This window comes from Histoplasma capsulatum (genome assembly GCF_000150115.1).
Source record: "Histoplasma capsulatum G186AR genomic scaffold supercont2.7, whole genome shotgun sequence".
In the NCBI taxonomy this organism is placed as follows: Eukaryota; Fungi; Ascomycota; class Eurotiomycetes; order Onygenales; family Ajellomycetaceae; genus Histoplasma; species Histoplasma capsulatum.
The window spans coordinates 1,143,078-1,170,498 of NW_025544807.1; the positions used below are offsets into that span (position 1 = coordinate 1,143,078).

The window sequence follows — 27,421 nt, forward strand, 5'->3', positions numbered from 1 at the left end:
TTATAATGAGACATGCAAGCGAAGCAACTGCCGAGCGAATATCTTGACTTCGAACCCCCGTGCTTGTATTGTTGCGCCTACAGGGCTTCGACGACGAAAGCAGGATACCTACCAGAAGCAGACAGTACTCCTGCTGCTATAAGCTAGCGGGTCTGACCCTTAAAAGCAGCGGCACCAACTTCCGTTCAGGGAAAATAGATATTCTGACGTAATCAGCTCATCTTGACAGCTTCGTCTTCACAGTTATGTCGAGATCCTCAGCTTATCTTGTGATAAATCAGACATGTCAATGCTGTTCCCAATATAACACTATCGCCCTTCCTCCCGTCGCCTTTATTCGCTCGCCATGCTGATTTCTCTGACTGTTGGGAAGGTCGATGCTGGCGTCGCTGTCCTCCTGACTGAAGACAATCGACTTGTAAGCTCTATCTATCCCCACCATTTCCTTGCCTACACAGTTCCTATCACTTTCAGTGTTTATGTCACATTCAGCTATGACAGCGGTAGATGACCTTTGAAGCATCACTGTCAATTGGTCCCTTTTGTATCTGCTTCCCATTGCTCCATGAACGCTCTGCTTACATTGTTCACTGTAGATCGAATTTCCGTCTGTTCTCCTGCCAAAAAATATAGCATCAGGCAGCATCGTTGATATAACAGTGTCGCGCAACCTGGCCGCGGAAGCTGCAAGTGTTTCCACTTTCCAATCCCTGCAAAAGCGTATCCTGCAAACCTATGGCATCCATACACCGTCTGCACCTGTCCTCCGCCTCAGAAATGCGACTCAAACATCCCTTGTTCTTGAATGGGACCCAATCAACTTAGCCACCGCATCCCTCAAGTCGCTGTCCTTATACCGCAATGACTCCAAGGCTGGTTCGATTCCAAGACCAAAGGAGATGCTTAGCACCAAAATCAGCGGCCTTGCAATTGACACAGAGTACACTTTCCACCTCGTTCTCCGCACATCTGCGGGCACTTTTAGTTCAGAGAAACTGGTTTGCCGTACGCACAAGATGACCGATTTATCAGGAATCACTATTACTCCCGGCGTTCTACCCCAGAGTTTAAGGACATCGCTGGAAGAGGCTGTTGATCGGATTGGCGCCAAACTCATCGACACAGTGCGCATAGACACCACCCACTTCGTCTGTACGGAAGGCAGAGGTGCAGCCTGGGAAAAGGCTGTTGAAATGAATATTCCAGTTGTCCGACCAGAGTGGGTAGACGGATGCGAGCGAGAAGGTACCATTGTTAGTGTACGCGGGTACTACTTGAACGCGGATCCAAAATTGAGGCAAATAGGGCCGAGCGTGGGTGCGCAACTACATCGCCAACGAACCGTGTCAAACCATAACAACTCCTCCGGTTCCGTTTCACCCGGTCGAATAGACCGCGTAAATTCAGCTTCCCGATCGCAACAACAGCCAACCGAGAAGGAACTCCCAAGCCCGCCGTTGCCCAGTAGTGAGGCAAACGGACCATCGCATGGACAAGAATCAGATACTGAAGATGGAAATCGTGACGCAACTCAGTCTGCGCCACAGCCGCTGGCTAAAGACGAAAAAGAGAACATTAAACCAAGACAAAAAGATGCGGGATCGCCTGTCAATGAAAGGGAAGCGCCTCCTGCATATGGCGACACAGAGGCGGACTATGAGAGTGACACAGCAGAATCCTCAAATGGTGACTTGGCAGATAAGACATATCCTCAATCGCAACGAAATCAGGCTCCTAATGACAAAAAGACGAACGGAGCTGGGGGGGAAGGTGAGCTGGATGAGGTTCCTCTTTGAGTTTTAGCAGGAAAGAAATGGCCGGAGCAATATCACTGCCATTAAACACTGTCTTCCCTGGACCCACGTTTTATTTTCTATGTTCCGCCAGATGCTGTCGAGCGGAGTCTACATGTATGTCAAAGATGAGTTGTGAAACATGGCTTCTTAAATTCGCCCTGCTGTTATTATTATTCTTTCTGAGCAAACTAGCAATGATGCTGATATTTCACATGTGTTATTCATTTGAGTATTTTGAAACCCTTGACTCTTTCCTTGCACGTCCTTGTTTAGCTTATCCCTGTTCCCACTATATATAATTCCTAGAGCTAGCCTTCATGCAAATTTTCTTTTACTCTGTGTTGTTAATTTTATTATAATTTAGCTATCTCCGCAGTCTCTAGCCTTCAATGATATCCGATGGTGAAGGGATGACTGTCCGTGGACAACCAGGCTATGTACATGTACAGATCTGTACAAGCTATTTCCAGAAAAATTTTTTTTTGCTTGGGCTTGACTTCCCTCACCCTGTAGGTATTATTCATTGGGGTAGGTTCCCACTTCATAGCCTTGTGGTGACATTTTGCTGACTTAGACTTGATGCAGACCTTCAGCCGGATAATATTTTGTTTTCAGCTGCTGGAGTTTTGCAAAATGAGCTTCTTTTGCCGCCTCCAGAGTTTAGTTCGGTCAGATGTCTGGAAGGAATGAGCCGAGATAATAGCACACCGGAATATTTGATTCGTTTGCAGAGATTTCGGGGTTTCCTGGATGATGCAGACTTCTGCACACTCTTGGTTAGAATTGGTGATTTGGGCGGAGGTAAGAGGAATTCATTATCGTGCCAGATTAACATACCTAGTGTGAAACTCACATATCCTTACAGTTGTGTGGAATCAGCAATTTGATAAGCGGCCAGTAGCACCGAGAGCATTGTGGGCTCCTGAACTTAAAGACCGAAACGCGTGGGATGCTAGTATTGATATCTGGACTTTGGGTTGTCTGGTATGCCAACCTGGTCCTATCATCTAATTATTTTTTTTTTTCTTGAATAGATCTTTGATTGAGCAACGAATGAGCCCCTCTTTGCCCTAGAAACCCCCTGCCTCACAGCAGAGCAAATCGGCAAAGAACACAATCATCTCATTGATCAGATTTTTGATATCAATGGCCAGATCAATGAGCACTTCACTGAATACCTAAAGGATAGATTACCGTCCGACTTCGGTGCAGAGAACATATCATACCTGGTGTCATTTCTTTCGTTGATACTACAGATATATCCTAACAAGCGACCATCAGCAATCAAGTACTTAAACACCTCCTAGTGGGAGGATTTTAGAGCTGAAGGCCTTGGATGTCGACCACTATTGAGTTTGAGGTGATATCCATCAAATTCTATCACCATTCGCCAATGCCCCGATACCCTTCTACGAGTTCAACCTGCATAAACAATGGTGGAAGAGAAACTGGTCGTCTGTGCATGAGCGAGGGTGATTGAAGGAAAGAGGGGAGCTGGCATCCGTTGGTTCCAATTTCCTCTTGCCCTTGCTTTTATTTTCTTTGAGGCTATGTACGCAATCCTTTACCCGGGCACTCTGTTCCTTCGAGGTCCAATAGTCATCCGTGGCTGCCTCGAGGAAGCACTTCTTCCTATACTCCTCTAAACCAATAGTCTATAGACCCTGGGGGCATTAAAGCGGAAATATCTCCAATGGGCAAAGTAACCCTCGATGACTCGCTCGGAACGCTTCTGCCCTTCGCTCGGTTTAGAGTTGGCAATTTCTTGATATCTTTCACCAGAATCTTCAAGGCATCCTCACTCTTACGCGAAACACCCGTGTTTCCTGTGCGAATCGAGATAGAGCAATTCACTAGATCCTCAAGTGCACCGTCCGTGCATTAAATATTTAGAGTATCGTTCCACGCCTCATACACTGGGTGGTCAGCTCCTACAGCGCCATCCACATACCTCTGGATACCAATATTAGCTGGTTCGAAGCAGGATTTTGCAACAGATGTTGAGTGTGCTGCATATAATATGGTGGGGGGTTAGATTTATCTCCCCTTAAACCCCTTTGGGTTTGGGGGGGTCCGGGGTTTCTTTTTAAATATCTTTTTCAAAAAAAAAAAAAAGGTTTTTTTTTCCAAAAATAACCGGGGGGGGGGGGGGGGGGGGGGGGGGGAGGCGTTACAGGTTTTTCGCACGTACTCTACGATCCCCGTCCCTATCGTCATAAAGCAAGTATGCGTCTGATAAACCGAGAGATGCCAAAGTTTCATGAAGGAGTTCCACAAAAAACCGTGTCAACCCAATTTTTGGTTCTCCTTTAGTCAAGAAAAAACGATATCTTCTCAAATAACTCCAATGGCCATAACCCATCCCTCCCCTTCCCCTTTTCCCCTTGCCTTAGTACTAGTGCTACCAATCAGGTTGAGCAATCCTTAAGGATTCACAGGCGCGACTTAATAGCGCGTTCCTCTCCTTGTGGTTGACTGTTTCCATCGAGCTTTGTATGACCAAGGGCCAGAGTGTCCCTCTGACATCTCTAAATTCCGAAGACAATTTCCGCCTATCCCCTTGTATCATTACAATGGTATACAATTGTTGCCAATGGATAGCGAGCAAAGATCAATGCGATTGAGAGGATGTCCACCCAGTTTTTGTGCTTGCACTTCTTCCATTTCTGATATTTGGGTGTTTTTCACTGTTGCCGGTTGGTCGAGTTGCGCCGCTGAAGATAGACGGACTTCCAGATATTCAAGCCACTTATATCCCCTGCACAGCCGATCACACCAGAAAGCACCACGCATATTAGTAGGCATTATCCTGGGCCAACTCCTAGAGTGGATGGTTGTGGAGCTTCTCGTGTTACGGGAAGAGAGCTCGGGTATGTAGGTGTTCGTCCCGGAGGCCTCGGCAAGATTACAAATCAGACCTCTCGGCGCAGTGCTTGTAAAGGAAACCCCGACAAAGCTGACATCTGCTTCATGCGGTGACGTTTGTGAGTATTCCAAAAAGATTCTATGGCGAGAAAACGTTTGAACAAAGGAAGCCCGGGACATGTACTTCCAGCGGCGCCCGCCGCGACTTATTTCTTAGACTGCCAGTCTAAGTTACCCATTGGCAGCGGTTCCCCAAGAATGCCCAAATTTTACAATCTCGGTATCATACTAATTGCGTTGTCAAAAAGCTACACCAACTCCGCAAACATGGACTCCCAATCACCTCAGAATAGAATGGACAATGACACTGGGGCCTGGCAATGTCCTCAAGCCTAAGTTGTGGAAAGGTGAGATGAGATGATATCTCTCCAGATAGTAACCCCAGTAACTTGAGTGCCATCGTACTACCCAGGAACATCGCGATATCAAGAAGAGTTCACCTTAACATATGGGAGAGAATAAAATCCAAGGACCTATCAGATTCAGGCTGAATGAACAACCCCGATTTGGCATAGAATATGCCGCGTAAGTGACATTCATGCATGCCCTGGTTGATTTATGTCGCCAAACACCGTCTGGATATGTCTATCTTTGCCAGACCTCATCTCCAACCGAGGTCAAGCTACTAAATAAGCTTATCTGCCATCCGCTAAGCCTCGTTTCACTTAGGCAGCCCAGGCGGGAATAAGGTAAGCGGTGGTACTATCGACACAGGGATCCTGCAGTTTCTGCCATCCAACTGCGACTAGAATTTTGAGCCGTGATGATGCAATCTTCTATCCTGCACGATTGATTACCAAGCAATTCATATAGTTAGTTAACTTGGAAGTCTGATGTGCAGTTCATCTCCTCTCAAGCCGCGCTGAAACGCCGTCGTCATGATGAGACACACCTACCCTGTCCTTGTCGCATGCGAAAGAAATGCTCAAGTGGCGTCAGGGTCGAGGAAGTTAATATAATATGAGCTCCACATTTCACCATCGGCATATCTTTTTATGCAGGCTACACAACAACCCACGAGAAACGACGCAATCAGGCATGCATGCACTGGTAGAAGACGGAGGACTGGCACATCAGTGTCATCCCTGTGTGCTTCTCGCTATCAAGGCCAAAGGCCAATTACAGACTCGGAGTTACCCCGTGCAGCAGCAACCAACCTCCCCGGCGAGTGGATGTCCCCTGTCCAAACACTTCTCTGCTGAGCATTGCTTGTTTTTGCGCCGCCTGTACGCCGCTAGGGTTGTGGGATTGTTATGCAGCCCCGGTGTTTACTGTGCATTTCTCGGATTTAACTGTGCAAGTTCTTGTGAGCAACGGGAAGCACGGGACCAAAGTGAGCCGAATCGCGAATACCTAGTTATCGGACCATGCAAACCCCAAACATGCTCTCCGTGCTCTGTTTTCCGTGCAGAGGCAGAGTCCACGGTCAAAAGTTACTTACCTTGGGGCAGTCTCCACAGCATCATAGTGCAGAGTTATGCAAGTTATGCAGGTGAGCTAACCAAGCTAACGGGTTAGTTAGTTGCCAACTTAATCTTGTTCCCTCATGAACCACTACCACCACAAGAAGTTGGGATTGCCATGGATCCTCCACGAGGCCAGCCATTCTGGTCACGCTTAACTATGCAGTCATAGCGCCGGGAACAATTTCGATATGCACAGTCCGGGCATCACAGGAGACCTCCAGCAGCGCCTGGCCAATTGCGGATGATATATACTCTGCGCTCTGGCTGGGTATGATGTTGCCGGATGTCGTTGAAAAGTTTCGGCGCGCGGTCGTCAAGTCGGCCTGGCGGATTTCGTGGTGCAGCCGTCTCTCGAGACGAGGGGTACTGTTTATAGCCGCTTTATCCGATTTCAAGACCGTGTTTGCTGCCCCAGCGGTGAAAAATCAAAGGAAAATAAATATGTCTGCTGCGTATAATTCCATGCACAGACCCACCCTCCCTCCCTGCTAGCTGTCCACGCCAACAGCCAACTGGATATTTTCAAGATGGCGTTAAAGTCCCGAAGCCGTGTTCTAAACCCGCACCAAGTTGCGTGGTTATGAGCAAGGTAGGAGAATGATGATAAACACAACTGCCGAAAGTGCCCACCAAGAACTTACCCAATACGAGATGACTGCTACTCTATGTGGGTTGACTGGCATCCCTCTTAGTGCCGGCCTTCCTCCTGCCGAGATGTTTAGCGGGGGGGAAGCAGAAGGATAAGCTTCTGTCAAGCATCGAGTTTCTTGGTCTGTCCCCTCCGCCATGATATGAAATAATAAATGCTTGCGGTTCCCCCGGCTCTGGGGTCTTGACTTCATGGAATTGCATGCGCCTCACCGTTTGGGCTTATTTCAACCACGCCTCTGTTTCCCGATTCCAGCTTCAAGAAATCTGTTCTTGATTTTTTTTTTCTTTCTTTTTTCTACCTGCGGTTCGATGCCCTGTTGAGTTACTCGGTGCCAGTATTTTGCTCATCAACGACATGGGATTTAACTTTTAACCCCCAGGTACAAGAATACTTTATGTTGAACTTGTCATATCGTTCTCGAACCCATATTTTGATAATCCATTTCCCGCTTTTGCTCTTTAAAAGATAAGGGTGTGTGGAAGCAGAAGAGTGCTCTATGGCTGGACCTGCTTTTGACTCCTCCCATCCGAATTAGAGAATAACTGCTAGATTAACGTCCATACCTACTTGTGACTACCTAACCTCGCCGTTCCAATGGCGGCCAGCGACAGTACGTACCCGTGGACCTCTTTTTATCGCAATCGTCAATGCTAACAGAACTATAAGAAGCGTCAAGGATTCTTGAACCTAACCTCGATGAGGGTGCATCATTGTCGAGCCATTCTACATCCCGGCCACACTCTCCCGAGAATAAACATGCCATGTCCACGAATGCTGCCGATCTAGAAAAAGGATTGAACCTCCACAATGGGGGTGAGGACAAGTCCCGAAACCAGTCCGAACCAGGGGGCGAATCCGCAGAGTCAAACATAGTCGATTGGGATGGACCTGACGACCCCATGAACCCGCACAATTGGCCAAGGACCAAAAAGATAGGCATCGTGGTAGTAATAGCAATGATCACTTTCTTAACGTATGCCACTTCCATTCCTTCGCCGCAGGGACTACTTCCTCGTTTCCTTCGGCTCAACCACGACCAAAAAAAAAAAAAAAAAAAAAAAAAAAAAAAAAATTAACGCTTGTGACTAGGCCTCTTGGATCCTCCATGTTCGCCCCTGCTACTGCGGAGGTCATGAGCGAATTCAACACGTCCAACCCAGAACTTGCCTCCTTCGTCGTTTCCGTCTACCTGCTCGGGTACGCCTTCGGCCCCCTAATCATTGCACCGCTCTCAGAACTCTATGGGCGGATGTATCTCTACCACGTCTGCAATATCCTTTTTATTGTTTTCAACGTTTCTTGTGCCGTTGCCCCCAGCTTAGACTCGCTTATTGTCTTCCGTTTCTTTGCTGGCGCAGCAGGTAGCTGCCCCTTGACCCTTGGTGCAGCGTCGCTGGCGGATATGATCAGGCAAGAAAAAAGAGGGGCGGCTATGGGTGCTTGGGCCCTGGGGCCGCTTGTCGGTCCTGTCGTTGGCCCAATTGCAGGCGGGTACTTGACCGAGGCGATGGGGTGGCGGTGGACGTTCTGGATTCTCGCCATAGCGGTTCGTATATTCAACCCTATCACCTCGCGTGTGGTCATCACGAACTTCTGTCGCTAACTGCTTTCTCCTGGGATGTAGTCTGGCGTTGTCTCCATAAACACCTTCCTCTTCTTGAGTGAATCGTGCCACCCCGTCCTTTTGGAGCGGAAAAGAAAACGCCTTGTCAAAGAAACCGGCAACCACAATCTCAAGTCCGTCCTTGACACGGGCAAAACACCCAAACAACTATTTCTCTTCGCCATTATCCGGCCAACAAAAATGCTCTTCCTATCTCCTATCGTGTTTCTCCTCTCTCTCTTCATGGCCGTCGTCTATGGCTATCTTTACCTCCTCTTCACCACCTTCGCAAACGTGTTCGTTGAAAAATACAATTTCTCGACAGGTATGTCTCTATCTATTATCTATCTATCTTACTTCTTCAAAATATCTCCCATGCCCGCCAGCCCCCACTCCCCGAAGATCTTCAAAATTCATTACGTCAACTAACACCTATTATTAAACAAAATAGGAAGCGTTGGCCTGGCGTTCCTGGGCATTGGCGTGGGCTCGATCATGGGCCTCGCAATCAGCTCAGCATTCTCAGACACCATCCTGCAGCGCCTAGCGAAGCGAAACAACGGCGAGATGAAGCCCGAATACAGAATCCCGCTGATGATTCCGGGCGGCCTCTGCGTCCCCATCGGGCTGTTCTGGTACGGCTGGACGGCTGAGAAGGGCGTGCACTACCTCGCTCCAATCGTCGGCACAAGTTTTGTCGGTGGGGGCATGATCATAATATTCGTACGTCAATTCACTTTTTCCTTTCCTTTCTGTCCTTTTCTTTTCTTTTCTTTTCTTTTTAAGGACCAAATTGATTAATTTGTCCTGTCCGCACCCTTTCAGATGACCGGATCCACCTACCTTGTCGACGCCTTCACGATCCACGCCGCCAGCGCCATGGCGGCCACCACCCTCCTGCGCTCCCTGGGCGGCGCGGTGCTGCCCCTCTGCGGCTTGAAGATGTACAGCACCCTGGGCCTGGGGTGGGGCAACTCGCTGCTGGGATTCATTGCGTTGGCGCTGACGCCAATTCCTTGGGTCTTCTACCAGTTCGGAGAGCGGATGCGGACGAGCAAAAGGTTCCATGTGGAGTTTTAACTAACTAGAAAAATTAATAGATGTGCGAGGGGTTCCTTGGGTTTGGCGTTGGGGAAAATATATATATATATATTTTTCATTTTTCTTTGATTTTTACACTCACTCACGCACTAGAGAAAGGGAGGGAGGTAGAGGAAAAGGGAGCTCGAGGAATGCATACCGACACCACCCTTTCATTTTCCACCATCATCATAATCGTCATCATAACATACACAGGCGTTGAATCTGGTTACAATAGATAATATAGGATATATGTGGAGAGGCGTTGCAAAAATACCACACATAACCCCATTTTCCTCGGAACTATCTTAACTAACTAGTTATATATATTTTATGTAACATCCTTGAGTCATTATGAATCTTATTTTCTTAAACTGATCGGTCCCTTTTTATGATATATATATACAGTTTACTGTAGCAGGCATATGGTTGTATATATTCACGAGTATATATTGAGCTTCTTTTCCCGGCATGGCCTTCACCCTATATTCCTGTGCTTTCTCTTTTCTATTTCTTTTCCCCCCCTCCAACTTCGCTTCGAAGATCTGCACCAGTGACGACGGAAAATAAATCTATTGAATATATATATGCATAAATGGATACCCCATCATGTCAAGAGCTGGTAAAACGCACAGACGGTGCGATGAAGCTCACGATGGATCCGAGAAGCTGTGCCGGAAACGTTTACTGGAGCGAGTAACACCCGTGCCAACCCCCTTTCCCCCCCCCCCCAACACGACGCAATAGAACTGCAGCGGGGTCCTAGCAGGCACTATTATGAGTACATGGACCCGGTTTAGCACATCAGTCGTCAGAATATTGTATGTACATGCACGTGCTGCTCTCGTCGTAATGCCCTGTACAGCAAACACCCACACTTTCATAAGCTATTAGTTGAGCCCCGGGGGGGAAGTGGACGACCGCTCATGCTGGCAGGTAATTCTCTCCCAACACCTAGCTGTTTCACTACTCAGGAGGTCGAAGGGTGCGTTCTTGGTCTCATGTATCATGTATTGCGACTGAAGTGAGCACTCTGCAATGTCACGAGAGGCTCATCTGAGCCATCATTCAGAACATCATTTATTCCAGGCTCAAATCTCTGACGAATACCCGTTTGGAAGAAAAGCTGAATAAACTGATGAAGCACATTTGTTCTGTGTTGTGCAGGTGGAAGTGGGTGGGGGATTGTTTGGCGTTTCCAATTATATACTGAGCACCCTATAGGTCACATGACTATCCCTTCCAGCTTCACATTAAAAGGGCAGCGTTTCTTTCGAGTTCCTGGCAGGCGACAAACCAACTTCCATCTCAGCTGAGACAGGCAGAGACCACAGGAAACGCTTCCGGAGACGATATTCGGCCTTGTCCACACTTGTGCTCGCCAGCTCCCTTCTCTGCCTGGGGACATTAGTCAATCCCCTCCTGTTGCCAATGTCTTCCAGATAGCAGTCATTCCAACCCTATTCTCCGGGAATATGGCACACCGACCGACGTCAAGATTATTTCTTTTTATTGGCCTTGCGCTGTTCTTCGTCCTTACCCTCACATTCCTCCGCCAAAACTCTCCATTAAGTCCCGAAGCGCGTGCGCCGGGCCACGTTGACAGGACGATTCCCAATGTTGAGATCTCGGATAAAATGTTGCACGGGGCGGTGGTAACTTCGAAAATGGGCAATGAGACTGCGAAGTAAGGGATAAATATTGACGCTTTGGAGCCTCGGCGATATCCTTCTTTTAGGCTGCTGTGGCAATTGCTATCCTCTTTTGCGTATGTTGAGTGAGCTAACAAGGGGGGATGTTTACAGAGCGGAACTTGGCAGATCAGCCTGGAGAGTGCTGCATACCATGATGGCGCAGTTTCCGGATAAACCATCAGCAGAGCAACAAGAAACGCTACGGTCATTCATTTACCTATTCTCAAGATTGTATCCTTGGTGCGTTCTTTGTCTCTTGCTGAATCTTATGTAACGAACGAGGCCTAAATATTAATGACCATGGTCCGCTAATCAATACTCTCTTTCCCCTGTTTCAACCATAGTGGTGAATGCGCTTCCCATTTCCAGGCGCATTTGGCGAAGTTTCCCCCGCAAGTGTCATCGCGCTCCGCAGCCGCTGCGTGGGCATGCCATGTTCATAACGAAGTGAACAAAATGCTTCATAAAGATATCTTCGACTGTAGCAAGATTGGTGATTTCTACGACTGCGGCTGCGCGCACGACGAAGGTGATAGCGAAGATGGTGGACAGAGTAGCGTCACGAATCCTGTGAAAAATGCTAATGACCCCCTCTCAGGCAAGGCGGAGATGAGTGGAGGCGCAGTGAAGAAAACGCCGGATGGGAGGCAGATTAATGCTCAATCATTTCCTCCCGTGGAAATCCACCCTGAACCGTAAGTCTCTCTCTTTACTTTCAACCCAAAGTCTTAACTGCGATCATTGGGCTGCGAATCATCTTTCATTCATAACCATTGGTTATATTGACAACGCATTTTAGGGCAACAAATGGTTAACGGTATATTCGGCTTCAAGCGACTGAAATTTTATTGAATCTCTTGGGCAGCAGACCCAAAAACTGTGATGTAATTTTACTTGTTATATACGTGCACTGGCGTTCGGGTTTTGATATCCATGTTTTCACCATTGCTTATTCCTTCTCAAGCATGAAGCATCATGATTTTTACATAAATAATCAAACAGGCATCATTTAAGAAGACAATACCAACAAGCAAAGGCAAGAAAGGCGCACATTCTCCCTCTTGGGTCCGTTTAGCATAGCGAGAAAGGCACAGTGAGAACAAGGACGAGAGAAGTATTTCCATTATCGACTGTAATGGTGTAACCGAACTGCGTGAAGGGATTTTAAGTTTTGATACCAGACCAAAATACAAAGTGATGATTATTCCGTCAATAGCTCGGGCAACACCCGAAGCTAAGTTTATGACAGGATATATATTGCAAAAGCTCGCTACTTCAGAGCATATCTCGCTCTCTATTTTCACCTCACTCCGGAGGATCCTAGCGGAACTAGCTGCCTGGAAGCGGATACTTCAGAACAAGTAATTCTGAAGTGGATGTGGCTCGATGCGTTCGCAACTCGCACGCTCTATTTCATCGAGGAACCCTCCATATGCACAGTATGATTGCCCCAGCCGTCGCATGATGTGCGCCTGGTAGATGACCACGGCATCGAAGGACGTTGAAGTTGAGGATGAACATGTGGAAGGCCCTCAGCGTGTGAGAAGAGCTGGTGTGCAGCCGAGGGGAGGGAGGCATAGGAACAGCACACAGCGACGCATCGACCCGCAGCGGCACGTAGGGGAGTTTTATCGATTTTTACATGTACAGGGATAGGCTTGTTGAGGCTAATTGGGTGGGCTTTGTTCAATGGCCTAGGTGTCGCGGTTGGCGGCTCGAGGCTGCCGCCGTATCTCATGAATGTCAACATCGACGACAAAACGACAGGTCCCTTTTCTCAACATATTATGCCTGTTGGGATTATCCTTCGCTTCTCTGAAGACGTCGTCTTTCCGATGAGGATATGCGAGGCACCACCGGCCACATGAGCATGACATAGCTCTGTCACGTCTTGCTGCTTTTTCCAGTATCACGGACATGTAGCACACGTATATGATTGGAAGGAGTCAGCCATTAAATGCAGACGGTTGGCGGAGAACCAGATCAAGTCTGATGGGATGTATTGGGTACTGCGGACAGAGTAGTAGTATAGACATGGCAAGATTTTTAGGAGGCTACCGCTTGTTGTTGGTGTCGGGCTCGTTCCCTGTATGACCTCACTCGGGGCCGGTGGAATAGCTTGCCTCTTATTCGCAGTTCTCTGGACATCATGGCAGAGAGATATGAAAAGAGATGGGAGGAGGGTGGTTCCATGAGGTGGAAGTTCCCTGTGGACGGGTCTACATTTGAGTTATCTTAACCCTAACTCATCCTGGGTAACCCTAATTATGTATATAAACTTTCTACAACCAACAAGTTTGCTGGCTAGGTAATAAGACATCTCGATTCACATCTCTGTTGAATCTCCAAACATAGAGAGAGACCTTTGGGACTCCGTCTGTCGTCTGTTTTTCCATCTGGCTCATGGGCGTATAGAAACCGATTACAGATTATCTACTGCCTGCCTTCCTGTCACAATGATTGACATGAGTAATATGCAGCTCTCGTCGTAATAAATATACTACAAGGAAGTAGAGATAATACTGCGTAGTGAGCAGAGCGAGTGTGTCTTGCTTGTCCTGCGAAGTATCGAGTTATTGAAGATTCACTAATCAACCTTCTGTGGTCTATCTATATAGAAGCCATTGGGATTTCGTAGCAACTTGATCCACAAACTGGACAGGTTCAAACAGCTGTCAACACTATGGGGCATCCTCAGAGAAACCGCGCTTAGCATTATCTCAGTTCTTAATTCTGCACATAAGCTTCGCCAGCTGCTTGGCGTGATTCTGCATCTCGATCGTGGCATTCGTAGTGCGTTGGCGGCGGCCCCAGCGCGCGAAGATCCAAGAGCCCCCGCTGTCGACAAAGTAGTCGGCTCCGGCGCCGAGAAGACTGACCCGCCTTCCCGACGCCTGTTGTTTTCAAGAACACCATGAGAACTGGTACTCTGTCCATAGGTTGCGTGCATCGTCTCTCGTAGGAGTGGTGGCGATGTTCAAGAATTCGTGGAAGCTTTGGAGCCAGCACCACCGTCTCCAGCCGATCACGCTGGGACTAAGCCGAACCTTGGAAAGTTGACCGCAATCCCCGAAAGTGTTCTGGCCTTGTTCGTTTACGGGGAAGGGCAGTTAGCGCTTCCGCCCCCGTCCCCACCGCAGGGGATGGCTCGGCAGCCGAACAATATATCCTTGCCGCCCAGAGACAAATGAGGCCATTTCTCCACTATTCTAGGATACATCGAAATCTCGCATCACAATCGAAGCTGGGAAGCCCAAACGTGATTATTATTATTCCGTCGTCATGAGTCACCGAAACCCTGGAGCTGCTGCAGACCCTGCTGCAGCCGCCACCCCCCTGCCCGAGCTGCCCGTTATCGACGTGGATGATGATTCTGCAGATTCCACCTTTGGAGACGAGTCTGACGCCTCCGCTTACAGCGCCTCAGTCACCTCCTCAATTCTAAATTACGAGTATGCCAACGGCCGCAGGTACACTGGCTTTAAAAAGGGGGAATATCTTCTCCCCAACGACGAAGCTGAGCAAGACCGTCTGGACCTTGTCCATCACATCTTTCTTCTACTACTCGACGGGAAACTCGTTCTCGCGCCCATCGGCCCCAATCCCCAACGGGCACTGGATCTGGGGACTGGCACTGGCCTCTGGGCTCTGGATTTCGGAGATGAATTCCCTTCCTCCCAGGCCATAGGGGTCGACCTGAGCCCGATCCAGCCGACTTGGGTGTCTCCCAATGTTAAATTTTACGTCGACGACATCGAAACCGAATGGGGGTACAGCCGTGAGGAAGCTTTCGATATCATCCACGCACGCCAGATTGGTGGGAGTATTGGGGATTGGGGCAAGTTGCTATCGCAGTGCATGGAACACTTGAAACCAGGAGGCTGGCTGGAGATTCAGGAGCCCGAGGCGTGGATGTCGTCTGACGACGATACCATGGCCAGAGCCACTGCCGCCTCCGAGGTCCAGATTCTCTGCAATGCTGCGGCGAAGAAGTTCGGGAAAGAAATCAACATGGCACATAAGTTCAAGCAAATGCTTATCGACGCGGGATTTGAGGATGTGCGGGAGGAAATCTTCAAGGTATGTTTCGTTGTTTCTAGGATTTCTGGCTTCCAATTTGCCCTCTGATTACATCTTCCACTCCCCTTTCCTCACCCTTCCGTCTAAACCTAGTTACCCTTATCACTCTACTTACATCGTCTCCAATATATAGGTTCCAATCGGGCCTTGGCCCAAAGACCCGAAACTCAAAGAACTCGGACGCTATTTCCTTGAAAATGTTATTCTGGGTGTTGAAGCGTACGCTTATGGCTTCATTGGCAAAATCCTCGGATGGAGCCAGGCCGAGTGTCAGGTCCTCTGCGCGAAAGTCAAGGCGGAGTTTCGCGACCGGAGAAACCACATGTATATCAAAACCTATATTGTCTATGGGAAGAAGCCCGGCTAAGTGAGACATTACTTGGACAGGACTTTTTCTTATCTATACCTCATTCGCATTTTGCATCTATGCTTTATACCTTCTGTTTATTTTTCTTTATCATGATGACGAAACCCTTCTCGGACATTACCCACCTCCTCTTGATATCAGCGCGCTATGAACTGGCACTGTTTTCCTGTCATCGAGTGTTTCATTTCGTTTAACGGCCCGGAGGCATTCAGCATCTTTATCTCTCTTAATATTCCTAACCCTCATGTATACGTATCTATTCATATATAATCGGTTTCTAGGCATAAGCTGCAAGTGACTGTCTCTCTCCCTGCCTAGTGACTCACGTTTTATATTTTGGTTATTTCGCTCCTTTTGGCTCCTCACTCCCACGACATAGCTTTGTACTGGCAAAGTACTTGAATGGTAGAATTCGCACTCCGCCATGTTGCGCGTCACAATCTCCCGTGGTCAAGAGGTCACCATTATCAGATGTACTGGACTAGGAAAAGATATCATGGCTATTTTACTGGAAAGTGCGGCTAAACAAATTTTGCACTCTCCTTCTCCTCCTCGCAGCAGACCCTCAATCGCCAGGGTCTCAATCTCGCAATGTTAGACCCCAATGGCAATTTGGCCGTTCCAGCGGACGTTCTCTACACGAACCAAAGCTATTTCTATTTCTATTTTTATTTTATTTTATTTTATTTATTTATTTTTTTTTTAAAAAAAAGGCCCTCTAAAAACTACTTCCAAGTCTTTTATTCCGTGTTCAGAGAACAGTCCCCAACCTCCGTGAGGATGACAGCTGTTTCCTTGGACCGTGGAGGAAATATTTGCACCAGTCGCCATGAACTTACTCTAGCGGGATGTGAGCGCAATGAGACCTCACATACCTCACATTGCTAAATATGCGCTTACCAGCCGCTTCAAGAACTTTAACCAGACCATGGTTATGTAAGTTAATTGATTTGTAGAAACAACTATCCAATCCCCTTGCTAACTAGCCAACAGTCGAAAATGCAAACGCTCAGTGATGATGCCAACATGGGCAGGGTTCTTGCTTAGCTTTCTTCCCTCGAGACGACGCGATGAAGGCCGGTCATTTAAGTCAAGTCTTCGAAGCGTTCCGACAAGCGGCCATGGCTCTAGCTGAGAAGTGGGAGAATGAGCTCCCGCACAAACCACCTGGGGTCCAGGCTCCCATCACAGCTTTTGCTGCAAAACATAGGATGCCGTATCCAAAAGTCGCCGGGATATCCACTCGGATGCGAGTGTTACCGGATCGTCTGCTGTCCGCGTTGGGCAAAGCTATTTAAACCACAAAGCTTTGCCTTTATAGCTGCACCAAGATACTCCCAATCGCGAGCTGTTGCCTATTCTCGAGTTTTGTTCGAGAGGGCGAACAACCACTAGCTCGACTTGTCAATCATGGCGGACCCCAACCCTCACGACATGGTCACGTTGGCCCCAGATCCTCGAGAGACGGAGCTTGAATTGGCCACGATCCCAACACTGGCTAATAATGATGTCACCAGCAGCAAAAGCGCAAAGGAATTTGATACGGACCCCTTCCTGGTCATCTTTGACCAACATTACGACGCCGAGAACCCGTTGGACTGGCGCGACGGCCGCAAATGGATGGTGACCGATGTTCTCTCCGCCACTGGCTTCAACCGGATTATGGTGTCGACCATCATGGCCCCCGCCCTTTCCACCATTGCGACCGACTTGGACATGTCTGCCACGGAATCCGCCATGTCGCTATCGATCTATCTCTTGGCTAGTGCCTTTGGCCCGCTAGTCATGAGCCCGTTGTCCGAGATGTATGGTCGACGCGTTATTTTACATTCTAGCAATGTCTGGTTCCTGGTTTGGAATGTAGTTTGCGGTTTCGCTGCGACGAAGGAGGTGCTGATTGCGTCGCGGTTTTTGGCCGGCTTTGGCGCGAGTGGCATATATGCACTTGCAGGTGGCGTGATGGGTGATATCTGGAGACCCGAACAGAGAGGGCGTGGTTTGGGAATATATCTCCTAATTCCGCTCCTAGGTGCGGCGGTTGGTGAGTTGAGTTATTCCGCAATGGCGTCTTTCCTTTCACAGTACTTTCCAGATTGAAACCGTCTCCAAATACTGCCGATGAGCTAATGGACTCTTTCCTAGGGCCCATTATTGGCGGCTTCATTGCTGAGCGCTCACACTGGCGCTGGATATTCTGGTCCACATCCGCATTCCAAGCTGCAATGACCATCATGTCGTTTTTCTGCTTCTACGAGTCGTACGGCCCGCATATCCTCCGAAGGCGTGCCGAACGTCTTCGCAAGGAGACTGGAAACAACAGTTTCCACACAGAAAGCCAAAGGCTTGACGGAGGACGGTCGGCTGCTACGGTTTTCATGCGTGCCATTACAAGACCGCTCCGTTTGCTCATGTTTCACCCCATCATCCAGGTTTCGTCGATCCTTCAGGGCTTCAACTATGGCATCCTGTACATCACCCTTTCAACGTTCTCCACCCTCTGGATCTTTCATTATCACCAATCCCTCGAAATCAGCGGACTACACTACATCGCCTGCTCGCTGGGCGAACTGGCCGGCTCACAGGCTAGTGCTCGGTTAATGGATCATTTTTATAGCCGCAGACAACAAGGTCGAGGATTTTTGCCTGAATCCCGCATCCCGCTGATGATTCCTGGAATCATTGCTGCATGGTCAGGTGCGTTGATCTACGGGTGGACCGCTGAGTATCGAGTGCACTGGCTGGCGGTTGACGTGGGAGTTTTCACCCTGTTGGCTGGAATGCAAATGAGTGATATGTCGAGTAAGTTAATTTTACTCGCTTGTTTAAAGCCCATCCCTAGTTTGGTTGCTGTTTGCCTCCAATCTACAATCGCTTTCATCTCATAATTGCTCATCCCCCGTCTTCCTCTATAGTAATGGCCTATGTCATCGACTCGTATGGGGAACACACCAGCAGCGCCATGGCAGCACAGCAGTTTGTAACGAGTCTAGTAGCTTTCCTGTTCCCTTTGTTTGCCCCTAGTATGTACCATGCGCTCGGGTATGGATGGACCAATTCAGTACTTGCGTTGGCCGGGTTCCTCCTCATGATCATGCTCCCGCTATTTGTGTGGAAATACGGTGCGCGATTGAGGGCCAAAGCAATCTCGACCTATTGAACAGGCTGGTTATTCACCCTATCAACTCCCGTCGATGAACGATCCTAACTGGCCAATGATATTCCACTTGGAATGTCACTTTGAATGTCATGATCTGACATTAACACCGCAAAACCTAACCTACGCGTGAAATTTTATCATCGATCGAAACCTTTCGCAAAAGGATTCTATCTCCTTCCCCACCCCCTCTTCAATCTCGGTCCTCAACAAAAGGCCCATCCGCATGCCGTGTGACTTCCCCACTGCCTCTAAGGGCAGAATAGTGACCTGCCGAATGAACACACCCACCGAGCAAACATGCAGTAGCCATACAATGATAGTCAATCAACCAACCAACCAACCAACCAACCAACCACCTCCAAGCGCATCTCCCATTTTCATTTGCCGCCCAGCAATCCATCCCGGCCCATCCCAGCACAGCGGAGTGTAACTACGCAGTAATATTGCTAGCTGCCGTCTCGTTCTGCTTGGTCCTGTCGTTGAAGCGGCCACTAGTTAGGAGTTACTCTGGCCACGGCTATAACTGTACAGTACGTGTATAAGGTACAAAGTTACATAGTCTGCACTCATCCGGCTCGGTCTCAAGTTTAACAACAACACGATCATAATGATTTTATTGCGTGTTTTTTTTTTTTTTTTTTTTTCCCGTAAATTTTTGATCTTGTTATTATTGCTATTATTATGTTGAGAGGGGAGGGGTCCGTGGCGCCGGCCGATCTGCTCCCCGCCAAAATTCAAACCCTAGGTTCGTCTTTTGCAGATTACGCGGGCGGGCATCCAACATGTTGTTATTATTATGTCAGTAAATAATCACGTCATGGACCAATATGGAAACAGAGGATGCTCGGCAATGACGGGTTGGGTATGAAGTGGTCGCTGGAGGAAGAAAGTGCTGTGGCCTGAGTTACTACGAATAAATAACTAAACTGACAGAAAAGCTAGTACAGATAAGTTACAGATAAGTCTTGCCTGAGATTTTTTTTTTCTTTTTTCTTTTTTCTTTTTCCTCCTTTTTTTACCTGAGACTCTTTGGAGGCGTTCCAAGGCCGTGTTTTGAACGTGGTGGTGTTGGAAGATCCTGGAGGGACAGGGAGGGGAGCCAGGGAAGGAAATCTGAAGTATGCATCCTGATTCGATGCGCATCCCATGTCCGCCCTGCTTTTTTGCTTTTTCTTTCGCTCTGGACTTGGTGGGCTGAGTATTTTGAGATACATGCTGCAGCTGTCGGGAGCGAATCAGCTTCCGCGCGCAAAAGGGGGAGGGGGGAGGGGGGTTGGAATCCTTGCGATTGCTGCTGAAATGTGTGTATACTGTCTATAACAACAAATAAAAATGATGATGGATCGGGATGGGAAGGGGGAAAAACAAATGGAGAGGAGAGAAGAACTATATACGCAGGATTCATTTTCGGTTGAGTAAGAGAGAAATAATAACTATGAATCACCGCCTGCTTAACACTGGCAACTAAGATATGTGAACCTGGACAATATCCATCCACGGGGTTTCATCTAGAATTGCAATTGCGACGGGTTTGACGCCTGTAGGATCCCCACACACACCACACGGGCAAGCCGCACTCGCAACAAGGACACCAGAAGAAGGAGAAGACAAGGGCGGCCATGTTTTGTTTGCCCTTCCCGAGACCAGGGTCACTTCGTGAGCGAGCAAACTGGAGGCGGCGCATGGCTGGCTGGGGGTTCAAAAGGGAGGGGGGAGGGGGAGGGGTGTTTGGGGCAAGGTTATCGATAAGAACAAACCTTCCCTCCCCCTTCGATAGACAACGGCGGCGGCGGATATTCCACGAGACAAGGAGGTGTTCTGGTTGCTGTCTCTGGCTGTCTGGATTAATTGTTGATGTTGACGGGCAGTCCATCCATCAGTTCTAGCTTTGTAGATGGTCCGTCCCGCATGGGATCATCCCTTATCGGCTGGGCTGGACTGGGATGGATCGATGGCGCCCGCTATTTTTTTTATTTTTATTTTTGCTCGCGTCTCCTGACTTGACAGGGGGTTGGCGCAGGAGATGCTCCCATATCCACAACAATAAACAGCTCCATGGCGATGATATCGCTGATCGAGATTAATATCTCCTCGTTGGCCTTGCTGCCGTCATCAGCTCCGAGACAGCCAGAAATACAACAAATTCAAGGCAGCCAAAGCCTGGCAGGATGTCAGTCAGTCAGTAATATTGCAGCGTACATAACATAGCAATCATCATCACCATCATCATCATCGTCATCGTAATAAATAATAGCACATCAGATAAATAGATAAAGGGGGGGTGTCATCCGCGTTGACGACGTGATTGATTTGGCCTTGTTTTTTGTTTTTTTGTTCGACTTCGACCTGCCCCCCGCCCTTCCCTCCCTTCTTCCCGGTTTATTTATCGATTTCATTTGTATCGGCCATTTATTTATTTAGTCGCTGCCGTCCCGCGTGTCTGTCGCCGCCGCCGTGGGCTATGTTGTTGACCTATTCGCTGCGTGATCTCGAGGCTGACGGCTGCATTTTGCAAGTATTCCCCCAGGGCGTATTTCAACAAAGAACAAAGAAATAAAAAACTAGAGAAGAGAGAAGACGAACAGCCGAGACGAAACGAAGCAGAAGGCAAGCAAGCGTCCAGAGAGCGGGACTGTTCGAGTTGTTTATATGTCTAGTTAGCTACTCGTAGTCGTCCTGCTTGTGGTTCTTTTTTTCCCAACTCGTCTCGCCGCCTCACTCTTCTTGTCTCTCGCTCTGCGGTCTGGTCTGCTCACCCTCGCCTCACCGACTCTTCCTTGCGATCTGTCCATCCTGTTAGACGCGGACACCTGTCTGCTGTCTGCCGTCTCCTGGCTGCCTCTCTGCTGGCTGCCTCGCACGCCTAGTTAGTCCCTCTGAACCACGGCATCATGGTCTCGTTCCAATGCGAGGTGAGTTGTCTTTTTCTCGTCGGCTTCTTCCTTTCTTTCTTTTGCGTTTTACTGCTTACTCCCGGGTTCAATTCTAAATTCTACCTCTGGCTTGGTGGTTTGTCCCATCTTATTCCCAGGCTCGGGGTGGAGTTGGGATGACGCCCAATCTATGCCTGCCGATGCCTGAACCACGGACTGTTGTTGACTTTTTTCCCTCTCTCTCTCTCTCTATAGGCGTGCGGCGATGTCTTCACAAAGAAGAAGACCGATTCCCACCGTAATCAGTGTCGCGGCGCCCGTTTCTCCTGTCTAGATTGCTCGGTCGAATTCCCTGGAACCTCCTATAGAGCCCATACGGTACGGTTATTCCTTTTCTCTTTCCTACACCATATTTGTAATTCTTTGCCCCGGAAGTCTCTATTTTCCCATATTATTTTACTGTCACAATACCCTCCTGCTCCCAACACCCTGCCTGAATCCTACCATGAGTACCCGTCTCAACCTCATCAATCATACGCGTCTAGCACTTGATTCTGTTGTTATTGAGGCGGTCGTCGTGTTTGTGTGCGCGTGTGAGTGCGGGCTGCCCTGCATTGTGATGGTGTGCGCGCCAGCCAACCCAGCGGCGATGCGATGGATCGATGATTCGCCTAGCTGATAGGCAGGAATATCTCACCATGTTCCCCCTATTCTCTTACGCTTGCGTTGATTTGGCAGATGGCTTCTCTGGTTGCAAGGGTTGCGGATGGCACCTGTCCATGCCCATTGGGTGGCCATCGGCGAACAACATCATATCGTGTCTTCCCATTCGTACAGTTACACCCTTACTCTCCCTCAAAGCACTTGTGATCACGACTACCATGGGGATTACATGATCCAACTAACATGTTCCGTTTTGGCTTTGTGTTGTTATAGTCATGCATATCAGAAGCCCAAAAGTACCAGGGTGCCCTCTACAAGGAGAAGCCAAACAAGCCCAAGAAATCCAAGTCCGTGACAATAGCCGAACCCCCGACTTCCTCCAAGCCTACTAGGCCCCCTGACCCTTGGGTTGAAGATACTTCAGATGTTGACGATACCAGATCTGCCTCCCATAATTATTCTGCCCCTCCGTCCGCTCCAAGCCCCCCCCAGACCACGCCTCAACAGGAACCCGGAAACGCTTCAACCCTTACCACTACGACCCAGCCTAATGCCCGTGTGAATGTGTTTGATTTTCTTGACACGACAGCCACCCCCAATGCATCGAAAGTTTCCCTGGGGGGATCCAATGCGCCAATGGTTATGCTGAAAAATGCACCCCCGCTTTTCAATGCGCCTAAGGAGCTTGCAAAACTTGACAATGGGAGGGACGACGAGGTAATTTACGATGTGGCATTTGAGGAAAACGGCTTCTCCTATGGCGCGGACACCCTAGAGGCACCACTATACCAAAACGGAGGTGCAAATGGATCCACGGCTTCTTTCAACAGTTTCATGACCCCGGCTCCAAAGCGGAATAAGGACCGGACGTCCCGCCGGGATCGGGATCGGGATCGAGACCGGGACCGCGTCACTTCCCCGGACCAGTACCACACTCCTCATAACAATCTGACTAGCACAGGTGACAAGAAGCGTAAGCGTGGCCACGTTGAAGACATTGATGCCCAGATGGCCAACTCGACCTCACATGGCGGTGGCGACATCCCAATGATCGACGCCCCGCCTTCAAGTTCCATTGCTAACCCATCAACCCCAACACTGAGCCACTCAGGGCTCACCGGTGGCCTTAATCGCATGATGAGAGACATTTCCCCACCTACTCCAGACGCGGCCTATTGCAGCGCCGACGAAGGAGGAGATGATGGGCGCTACCAATTCCAAGACCCAGCATCGCCTATCAAACGCACCCGCAGGGCAGATAGTGACTCTAACCATAACGGCAGCGGCAGTAACAATAACAATAACAGCAACGATAAGAACAGCAATGACTCCGTGAACGAAAACGACACCGCGCTCGCGCTCGCGATCAAGGATCGCGCAGACCACATCATGTCCCTACTCGCCCGCAACGGCAACGTCTTTCCCAAACCCAAACCCAAACAGTACAGCTCGTACCCTGTCTCCATTGAGGCGGGTAAGGATGGCAAGCGCCATAGCCTTGCTGAAGCCATTATCCCCCCCGCCGTGGCTGCCGCGGAGGCGCGGCTGGAGAAGAAGAGACAGCGTGCTGCGCTGGCGCAGCCGGAGCGACGGGTGGGGACGAAGAAGAGGGTGGTGGGCGATGCGGGTGGTAAGAGTTCCGGTGCTGGTGCTGGTGCGGCTACGCGTACCCGCACACGCGCGGGTTCTGGCGCTGGCGCTGGTTCCGGTCGTAGTGGGAAGGATAATAATACCGCCGCCTCACGCCGTCTGAAGGCCATCGAGTATCACCCGGACGACGCGGGCGGGAACGTCGCGGAGAATAATGCTAACCACGACAATCAACTCGTCGTTTACGGTGGCGGGAGTAGTAATGGGGTCAGTGGCGGTTATAGACGGAGTGAGGAGGACGAGCTCGTGGTTCGCGAGCAGGCGGGTATGTTTTTATCGCTTGTGACGAAGGGCCCGGAGTCTGGGAGGGGTTTGTCGGTTCATAAGGCGTTGAAGCGGTTTCATCGGGAGGACGGGCTGGGGGGGATTTTGGAAGGGGACCGTGATAGGGAAAGGGAGAGGGAGAGGGAAAGAGAAAGAGAAAAGGATGGGAGGGAGAAGGGGAGAGGGCGCGGACGGAATAAGGAGGGGAGGGAGAGTAGAGAGCGGGAAAGGGAACGGGGGAGGGAACGGAGGATCGAGGTAGAGAGGGAGCTGTGGCGGGTATTGAGGCTGAAGAGGAATGACCGGGGGGAGATTGTTGTGTTTGTCTAGCTGTGCGTAAGGGTGTGGGGTGTGTGGTGTGGATATGTGTATGGATGTGATAGATGCCATTGTTCTTTTTCTTTTCGTTTCTCTTCTCGTTTTCCTACTTTTCTTTTGGTCTATTGTGTTGGATTTATGCATCTGTCTCTCATCTCATCTCATCTCATCTCATCTCATCTCAGCATCATCATCGTCATCTCATTTTATATCTCCGCATTCTGTTCAAGTCTCACGATTCCCCCTTCAGTTTGCGCACATTTTCTAATAATTTATTTATTTATTGTGCAATGTTTTCCTTTTTTTTTTCTTCAATTCAGTTTCGGGACTTCAAATACATTGCTGGCTCTCAAACGACCAGATTTAGGAACCAGATTCAAAGAGCTAATGAAAAGGGGTGTTTTGTTATGTAGATCTGTTGATCAAGAGGCCAAATGTTCATGTATACTATGTATTCCACAAGTAGTTTTTTCGCTTATATATATACTGCGTATACATACATGTGTGTGTGAGAGTGATAGCTTCTCAAGATGTACGGTGCAAGTGTAAGCGTATCGCATTATCGTCTAGCACGATGCACAAACTCGGTATGTATTAGCACAGAGGTGCTAACAGGGGATGGATTGATAAGAAGGTCTAGGAGAGACGCTTTCTCCTGCCTAATCAATCGAATCAGCTCCCTGTTTCCAACATTCATTGTGCCAACACCCATCACCGGTCAGTCCTCGTTCACACTTCCACTCGCACCCTCAATTTACAATCCCAATTTTCATTCGATCCCGCATCCTCAACCTCCAACGGCACCATTCTCGGATACACCGAGTTGGTCCTTCTCCTCCTTCTCAACCTCCTCTTCCCAATCGTCAACAACATCCTCCGCAAACCCTGCAGGAAACGGCTTCCAACCACCCTCACTCCTACTTTCACTGCCAGAACCAGCCACACCTGCTTTCCCCTTCACCTTCCCTCCAAGCCCAACCCCACTCCTCAACACCAACGTCCGCCCCTTGTCGCCACCCCCAACCTCTCCAAACACAAACGCAGACTCTGGCGGCGCTGCCGTCGGCCGTTTCCTCGACGCAACTTGCGCCCAACCATCGCCTGAGCCCGCGCCAACCGCGGCAGAATCCCCATCCCCACCACCGTCAAGGACCCCCCGACTCCTTTCTGCAGCCGCAGCCGCCTTCCTCGCCTCCCTCGAACGCGTCCTTTCCCTTTCGCGCATCTTCACGCATTCGCCAACACTCAGCCCGCCAATCCCGATCCCAACCTGCGCCACTGCCCCGCCTGCAACCTCAGCGCTAAGGCCACGCGGCGGCACCCAGTGCGCGCCCTTGAAGACAGCGACGTGCCGGTGTGGTTCTGGGTCGTAGGATTCGGATATGAAGCCCCAGTCTGCGGCTAGAGAATGGATGAAGGCGCGGAGTTGTGAGCGGGCGGGCGGGAAGCGGGCACTGCGCTGCGTTTGGCTTGTGGCGAGGGTGTAGAAGGTTGTTTCGTAGGTTTGCAAGGTGGAGAGGGTGGAGGTTGTGGAGAGCGTGAGGTACAGGTCGAGGGTTTCAGGGGAGTAGGGGAGGGTGGCTGTTGCCAAGGAGTCTCCGTCAGTTGTTGCCGAGGTTGTGAGCGGGTCGATGGAGATGTTTAAGGCGGACGCGAGGGAACGGTTGCGTTGGAGACGCGCGCATTCGTCGTCGCATTTTAAGGGACTGGGGGCTTGACTTTGAGTTTGTTGGTGACGGTTTCTGTTGTCTCGGGAAGCGTTGCAGCGCTTTTCTTGTTTTAAACGGCCGCAGGGGCATGTTATTGTGATGAGGGATTGGCACGGGGTTTTCTCCTGGCAGGGAAATGGAGCATGGCAGGGATCAGAACACGGGTGCGAGCAGAGTTTCTTGATCTTGCCACAAGGCTGCTGGCAAGGTTGGGTCAAGTCTTCGCACTCTCCCGGCCGATGACAGAGGTTTTTGCATGTGTGGGAACCGCATTTGAGCTCCTTGTTGCACACAAGGCCGCATCGCGGATCTGCCAGCCAACAGGGTTGATTCTTCAACGTCTTTTTTGCACACAGGCAGCGCTTTTCCGTTAGAAACGGGCATTTGGGACAGCTTTCGTCATCAGTGTGACAATTGTGCGATGTTTGTGGATGTCCACATGATTTCGGCCTCGCGCAATCGTAATGGCAGAGTGGAGGCTGTGTGCCGCATGGTAACGGCGGGTAGAGCACTGATCGGCCACAGTTGCAGGGTATTTCCTCGAATATAGCTTCTCGACACGTACCACAGCTTCCCTTATGGCAGAGTTCCTGGCACATATGTTTTGAACATTTGAGCAACCTCCCACACACTCGTGTGCAGATATGCTCCGCTTCGATGTCGTGGTCATTAGGGCGATTGGCAACATTGAGAGATTTTAGCTTTCGCTTCGTCGCTTGTCGTTCAATTGCCTTGCGCTCACCGGGGCAGCAATGCTCACCGCAGGTGTGTCTCCCACAGTTCATCGTGGCTTTACACACCCGGAAACAATGAGGTGGTTCAATTGACCCTTGATTGCATATTGATTGGAACACACCCTTTCCACATCTACAGGTTATGGATACCTTCAAAAAGCAAGGCGGGCAGGGACCAGCGTGGCAGAGAATGGGGCATTCATGCTGGCATGGAAGCAGCTTCCCACATGGTTCTTTGCAATTTGGGATTGGATCTTGACACGATGTTCGAGCCATGTAACCTGGAATATCTGATAAAGGTGTTTTCCCACAAGAGCAATGGGTTATAACATCGGGAGAACTAGGACAATGTGGCACAGCCGCATCCTGTGGATGGCACCGTTTCTGGCA

The 27,421-nt window shown here is 49.5% G+C and overlaps 11 protein-coding genes across 11 annotated transcripts; 7 read left to right on the forward strand and 4 right to left on the reverse strand.

Annotated features, from left to right (window-relative positions):
- Positions 1-278: 278 nt before the first annotated feature.
- HCBG_05676 (uncharacterized protein) lies at positions 279-2,842 on the forward strand (the record flags this gene model as incomplete). Its single annotated transcript, XM_045432725.1, has 6 exons — positions 279-418; positions 597-1,770; positions 1,888-1,910; positions 2,390-2,597; positions 2,662-2,780; positions 2,831-2,842. 6 exons carry the CDS (start codon positions 347-349, stop codon positions 2,840-2,842), a joined length of 1,608 nt encoding a protein of 535 aa, XP_045286841.1.
- A 586-nt stretch (positions 2,843-3,428) lies between these two features.
- HCBG_05677 (uncharacterized protein) lies at positions 3,429-5,139 on the reverse strand (the record flags this gene model as incomplete). Its single annotated transcript, XM_045432726.1, has 6 exons — positions 3,429-3,622; positions 3,748-3,805; positions 3,988-4,103; positions 4,242-4,348; positions 4,369-4,800; positions 5,030-5,139. The coding sequence occupies 6 exons, from the start codon at positions 5,137-5,139 to the stop codon at positions 3,429-3,431; spliced, it is 1,017 nt and encodes a 338-aa protein (XP_045286842.1).
- Positions 5,140-6,009: 870 nt separating this feature from the next.
- HCBG_05678 (uncharacterized protein) lies at positions 6,010-6,975 on the reverse strand (the record flags this gene model as incomplete). Its single annotated transcript, XM_045432727.1, has 4 exons — positions 6,010-6,013; positions 6,163-6,218; positions 6,440-6,553; positions 6,829-6,975. The coding sequence occupies 4 exons, from the start codon at positions 6,973-6,975 to the stop codon at positions 6,010-6,012; spliced, it is 321 nt and encodes a 106-aa protein (XP_045286843.1).
- A 458-nt stretch (positions 6,976-7,433) lies between these two features.
- On the forward strand, positions 7,434-9,522 carry HCBG_05679 (cycloheximide resistance protein; the record flags this gene model as incomplete). The annotated part of the gene is made up of 6 exons (XM_045432728.1): positions 7,434-7,449; positions 7,506-7,812; positions 7,929-8,385; positions 8,464-8,767; positions 8,894-9,165; positions 9,268-9,522. The coding sequence occupies 6 exons, from the start codon at positions 7,434-7,436 to the stop codon at positions 9,520-9,522; spliced, it is 1,611 nt and encodes a 536-aa protein (XP_045286844.1).
- Positions 9,523-10,819: 1,297 nt separating this feature from the next.
- HCBG_05680 (thiol oxidase) lies at positions 10,820-12,156 on the forward strand (the record flags this gene model as incomplete). The annotated part of the gene is made up of 4 exons (XM_045432729.1): positions 10,820-11,209; positions 11,328-11,456; positions 11,561-11,911; positions 12,016-12,156. The coding sequence occupies 4 exons, from the start codon at positions 10,998-11,000 to the stop codon at positions 12,029-12,031; spliced, it is 708 nt and encodes a 235-aa protein (XP_045286845.1).
- Positions 12,157-13,619: 1,463 nt separating this feature from the next.
- HCBG_05681 (uncharacterized protein) lies at positions 13,620-14,134 on the forward strand (the record flags this gene model as incomplete). The annotated part of the gene is made up of 2 exons (XM_045432730.1): positions 13,620-13,625; positions 13,835-14,134. The coding sequence occupies 2 exons, from the start codon at positions 13,620-13,622 to the stop codon at positions 14,132-14,134; spliced, it is 306 nt and encodes a 101-aa protein (XP_045286846.1).
- A 364-nt stretch (positions 14,135-14,498) lies between these two features.
- HCBG_05682 (methyltransferase) lies at positions 14,499-15,663 on the forward strand (the record flags this gene model as incomplete). The annotated part of the gene is made up of 2 exons (XM_045432731.1): positions 14,499-15,296; positions 15,430-15,663. The coding sequence occupies 2 exons, from the start codon at positions 14,499-14,501 to the stop codon at positions 15,661-15,663; spliced, it is 1,032 nt and encodes a 343-aa protein (XP_045286847.1).
- Positions 15,664-17,073: 1,410 nt separating this feature from the next.
- HCBG_05683 (caffeine resistance protein) lies at positions 17,074-18,820 on the forward strand (the record flags this gene model as incomplete). The annotated part of the gene is made up of 3 exons (XM_045432732.1): positions 17,074-17,704; positions 17,806-18,462; positions 18,576-18,820. The coding sequence occupies 3 exons, from the start codon at positions 17,074-17,076 to the stop codon at positions 18,818-18,820; spliced, it is 1,533 nt and encodes a 510-aa protein (XP_045286848.1).
- An 810-nt stretch (positions 18,821-19,630) lies between these two features.
- Positions 19,631-20,441, reverse strand: HCBG_05684 (uncharacterized protein; the record flags this gene model as incomplete). The annotated part of the gene is made up of 3 exons (XM_045432733.1): positions 19,631-19,727; positions 19,840-20,134; positions 20,378-20,441. The coding sequence occupies 3 exons, from the start codon at positions 20,439-20,441 to the stop codon at positions 19,631-19,633; spliced, it is 456 nt and encodes a 151-aa protein (XP_045286849.1).
- A 1,950-nt stretch (positions 20,442-22,391) lies between these two features.
- On the forward strand, positions 22,392-24,600 carry HCBG_05685 (uncharacterized protein; the record flags this gene model as incomplete). The annotated part of the gene is made up of 2 exons (XM_045432734.1): positions 22,392-22,524; positions 22,643-24,600. 2 exons carry the CDS (start codon positions 22,392-22,394, stop codon positions 24,598-24,600), a joined length of 2,091 nt encoding a protein of 696 aa, XP_045286850.1.
- Positions 24,601-25,024: 424 nt separating this feature from the next.
- Positions 25,025-27,082, reverse strand: HCBG_05686 (nuclear transcription factor; the record flags this gene model as incomplete). Its single annotated transcript, XM_045432735.1, has 1 exon — positions 25,025-27,082. The coding sequence occupies one exon, from the start codon at positions 27,080-27,082 to the stop codon at positions 25,376-25,378; it is 1,707 nt and encodes a 568-aa protein (XP_045286851.1).
- Positions 27,083-27,421: the final 339 nt, after the last annotated feature.